Here is a 4876-nt window from a genome sequence, read left to right as displayed (position 1 = left end):
CAAGAAAAAGGAGCAATACCGTTCATGATCCACCATTGACCCTTCTTTTCTACCGCTTTGTTTGGTTCACGGGCAAAAGGTCTTAAAAGTATTAAGAGTGTTCATACAGTTGACCACATCACCGTAATTCAGCCGAAGACATTCACAAATACAAACAAGAAACATACATAATTTGCCCAATGGCCATTGGGACTTGTAGGCCGTAATGGGCCCTCCGTGGATTGGTGATATTTTAAACCGGCTGGTGGTTCATCCAATAAGATGGAGTTACACACAAGACCGCCAAGCCGAGGATCAATTTAAGCCCATCGTCAGTCTAAAAATTGTTGGTCATACATTTTTGTCCCATCAGAAACACCCTACTCGATGACAACGACAAGAAAGAGGAGCAGTACCGTTCATGATCCGCCACTGACCCTTCTTTTCTACCACTTTGTTTGGTTCACACGCAAAAAGTCTTAATAGTATTAATAGTGTTCATACAGTTGACCGTATCACCGTAATTTGGTTTCTCAAGTTTCGATTTCAATAATTTTGAAGGCTTTGTTAGTTTTCATATTTTCAATTTGGGTTCAATGTGATCCCCATCGAGGGAAAAATTAATTATGCTTGATTACTTTGTTAAGCCATTTACCGTTGGTCCGCAGTGAAAATCCACAACTTATTTGGTCATTTTCAAAGTCTCTCGAGATTTTCGTGGACACCATCATTTCTCTTGTCGGCGGCTTCTACTTGCTGTCATGAAGTGAGAAAAGGATGATAAACATTCAAAGCGCAGATCAGGGCCACGAAAGAAGTCAGTGGACGACTAAAATGATTTTTGTACTTCGCAGCAGGTTCGCTAGTTAGAGAAATTGTGAAAGCGATTTCCAAAAAATGTCTTTAACATAATTGAATGTCGATCTTTACGTTAGTTAGAATGGCCAAAGAAAGAACACAATTGTCTTTCCGGGTGCCTTGAAAAAGCTCAACATGCATGCATGCAGTATTCTAGTCACGGACATACTAATATTCCACACGTCTGCATGCCCCCTCTATCTTCCCTATTAAACTACTGTCCCGACTAATGAACAAAACAATCAACCTTTTTGCCATGCATTGCCCTCAGGGGCGGAGCCACCTTAGACCCTCCAAGACCCAAGTGTTCCCAAAAAAAAAAAAATTAAAATTTTACCCCATATATTTATTTATTTTTTAGTTTTGCCCCCCTACCATGCATTTTTATTTATTTTTTATTCAATTTGACCTCCCCAATTTACAAAAGCTGGCTTCACCCCTAATTGTCCTCATCATCAATCATACACTTGTAACCATGGCTCCCTCAAAGTCGACTGATAGAAGGCTTTTGAGTCTTTGACAGCACACTACTCTCTCCATAACACAATAATATCTGCTCGATCAACTCAAACATCTAACCTCCTTCGAGTTGGGAAAAGAAAAAGAAGCATGCATTAGTCATTTGCTATGCCATCTAGCTAAGTCTTTACTTCTTTGTACTTACAAAAAAAAAAAAAAAAAAAAAATCTAAGTCGTTGCTTATTCTAATGTTCATGTCGTTTTCAAACGACGCTGAACAGCCAAATTTTTGTAGTTAAAATAAAATTATTGAACCATAAAACACTCAAACATCACAAACACAAAATTAACACAAGGATTTTATTAATTTTTATTTTATAGAAAATTAACACAAGGGTAAAGTTGAAAGAGACACATTCTTTTTAACTAAAATTTCTACAAAAATATTTTGAATAAAAAAATTAGAAAGCAAAAAAAAAAAAAAAGAAAAAAAAAGGACAAGGTTTTTTTAAAAAATGAAAAAAGCAAAAGCTTAAAAAAAAGGTATTGTGTTATTTTTGGTGTGGAAGGAAGAGAATACAACTTTAATAGTAAGTTAGGAGAAATATTGAAAAATTTAAAATAATAGGAGAGACAATGCAAATAAGATGATAAATAAAACGGAGGCCAGGACAGAAAGTCTGGTTTTATATACACTAGCGCGTTAAAGCTATTTAGTCACTTCCAACAATGACATAGAAAATCCTCTGGACACGCCAAGCATATTTAGCGCAAATGGGTATGGGGGAGGGTTCAACGTTCAAGACAACCATGCACAGTCCACAGGGGAAAGTGAAACGAAACATTTTGTCAATTCCAAAACAATTTTCGTGTCGGAAAGTCATACATGGTTTGGAAGCATGTATGACTTTCCGACTTTAAGCAAGTGGAGTTAGCATTACTTTTCCATGAAATTATTTTTCCACTGGACTTGCAAATTGGGCAAACTTGACGTGTACAATGCTATATATACAAGGTGTACGTTTAGGACTAGTTCATAACCTTTTTTCTTCGATCTGGTTTGGCATATCAAACAAGAACCATGCCATATCATCTCCTCTTCACCTTGTTTCTCTTTTGTATTTTCTCCACGAATCATGCCTGCAACCAAATAGACCTCGACTCTCTCTTGTCCTTAGCCTTCAACAGTACATCTTCTTCTCCACTAAATTGGTCTTCCATTGATTGTTGCCACTGGGAAGGCATTTCTTGTGATCATAAACATCGAGTCACCCGTATTTGGTTACCTTCTAGAGGTCTCAGTGGGAGTCTATGTACCTCTCTTGGAAACCTCACACAACTCTCACACCTCAATCTCTCCCACAATTCACTTTCAGCTCCTCTCCCTAAAGGATTTTTTTCGTCCTTAAATCAACTCAAGCTCCTTGATTTGAGCTACAATCATCTATTTGGAGATATATCTGCTTTGCCTGCCTCCATTCAAATTGTTGACATATCTAGCAATCAATTTAGTGAGACAATCCAATCTTCTTTCTTTCAAAGTGCATGGCAGTTGACCGAGCTCAATGTCAGCAACAATAGTTTCATGGGCCCCATTCCTTCGTTTCCTTGCAGCAATTCTTCCTTGGTTAGGCTCCTCGATTTCTCCCATAATCATCACAGTGGCCATATTCCAAGTGGATTAGGGGCATGTTCCAAACTAAAGGTTTTTAGGGCAGGTTTTAATTCTCTCTCAGGACTCGTCCCTCATGATATATACAATGCGACAAGGTTAGAAGAAATCTCCCTACCTTTCAATAATATTTCAGGATTCATTAGTAGTGACATTATGAACCTTGCTAAACTCTGCAACCTTGAGTTATCTGGCAATAAATTGAGCGGCATGCTTCCTATGAATATTGGAAAGCTCTCCAAGTTAAAGTACTTAATCCTTCATACAAACTCCTTAACAGGTTTTTTGCCCCCATCTTTGGTGAATTGTACAAATCTCACTAAATTGATTTTACGGTTCAATTTTCTTGAAGGAGACATTTCTATCTTTAATTTCTCTAGTCTTCATCAACTTACTACAATTGACTTGGGGTTTAATAACTTCTCCGGTAACTTGCCAATATACCTTTACTCATGCAAGTCCTTGATTGCAATTCGACTAGCCGGAAACCGACTTGAGGGACAAATCCTCTCCGAGGTGCTTCAATTGAAATTCTTATATTTCCTTTCACTTTCTTACAATAAGCTAACCAATATCACAGGCGCAATCAAGATTTTGATGCATTGCCAAACGCTTCGCATTGTCTTCCTTGGAGAAAATTTTCAACATGAGGTAGTTCCAAGTGATGACAATGTTTTAGGTTCTGATGGATTTAAAAATCTCCAAGTTTTTAGTGTTTGTCAATGCCAACTAACTGGCCAGTTTCCGATATGGCTATCAAAGCTTAAGAAGCTAGAACTTTTGGATCTAAGTTCCAATCGTATCACAGGTTCAATTCCTGGTTGGTTGTCGACTCTTCCAAAGCTCTTTCGTTTAGACTTATCTGATAACCTCATTTCAGGTGAATTTCCAAAGGAACTTTGTGCATTGCCAGCATTAGTGTCATCAAAGGCTCTAGTAAACAACGGTTATTTGGATTTACCAATTTTTGAAAGAAAAGCATCAGGTGTATCAAGTGCACAACAATACAATTTTCTCTCAAACATGCGATCATCAATACTTGTTGGAAGAAACAATCTTAGTGGCAACATCCCCATTGAGATCGGCCATTTGAAGATGCTTCATGCTCTGGATCTTAGTCATAACAATTTCTCAGGCAGCATCCCCGACCAAGTGTCCGAGCTCACAAACTTGGAAGCATTAGACCTCTCTGCAAATTGGTTGTTTGGCCAAATACCTTTATCATTGAGTAGGCTAAGTTTCTTGTCTAAGTTTAATGTTGCAAACAACAATTTGCATGGACCAATACCATTAGGAACTCAACTTCAGAGCTTTAATGCCTTAGCATATGAGAACAACCCTGGCCTTTGTGGCCTACCACTTCCACATGAGTGTGCCCATATTGTTAGCAACAACGACTTTCATGATGACAACAATGGGCATAGAATCCCATGGTTTCATGTTGCTGAGGTTCTTGGCTTCGCTACAGGCTTTTGGGGAGTTTGTGGTCCATTACTTTTTAGCTATAAGTGGAGAGTTGCATATTTTGAATTTCTGGGCAGCATAAAAGATAGATGTATAATCCTTTTCTTTAAAATTGCATATTGGTCGCTTTAGAGTCTATTATCAATTGGTCACTTTACAGTCTATCATCATTTTGGTTTCTCAAGTTTCAATTTGAATAATTTGTAAGGCTTTGTTACTTTTCCGGCCATTTGCTTCAATGTGATCCCTTGTTCTCCTGGCCGTTAATCAGGGGCGGTTAAAGCCAAAACCTTTTCGAGAAAAAATAATTTAAAATTTCCAACCAAAAGAAATAAGAGTAATGATAAGACCATCATTTTGATGTGATTTTTAAAATCACCATTAAATTTGAGATTGACCATATTGCACTCATAAACAAGCCCTTAAACAACCAATCGTGGGTAA

General features: G+C 37.7%; 1 protein-coding gene across 1 annotated transcript; it reads left to right on the top strand.

Moving 5' to 3' along the window:
* The first annotated feature begins 2366 nt into the window (after positions 1-2366).
* LOC133878584 (receptor-like protein 2) lies at positions 2367-4649 on the top strand. The gene has a single exon (XM_062317154.1). The coding sequence runs from the start codon at positions 2378-2380 to the stop codon at positions 4562-4564; it is 2187 nt and encodes a 728-aa protein (XP_062173138.1). The 5' UTR covers positions 2367-2377; the 3' UTR covers positions 4565-4649.
* The last annotated feature ends 227 nt before the right edge of the window (positions 4650-4876 follow it).

The sequence above is a fragment of the Alnus glutinosa genome, chromosome 9, assembly GCF_958979055.1.
Source record: "Alnus glutinosa chromosome 9, dhAlnGlut1.1, whole genome shotgun sequence".
Lineage (NCBI taxonomy): Eukaryota > Viridiplantae > Streptophyta > Magnoliopsida > Fagales > Betulaceae > Alnus > Alnus glutinosa.
Note: the sequence above shows the minus strand (reverse complement) of the source record. Positions and strands in the feature narration are given on the sequence as shown.

Coding starts and splice junctions, on each gene's coding strand:
- LOC133878584 (XM_062317154.1), top strand. CDS start 2,378: ATGCCATATCATCTCCTCTTCACCTTGTTTCTCTTTTGTATTTTCTCC.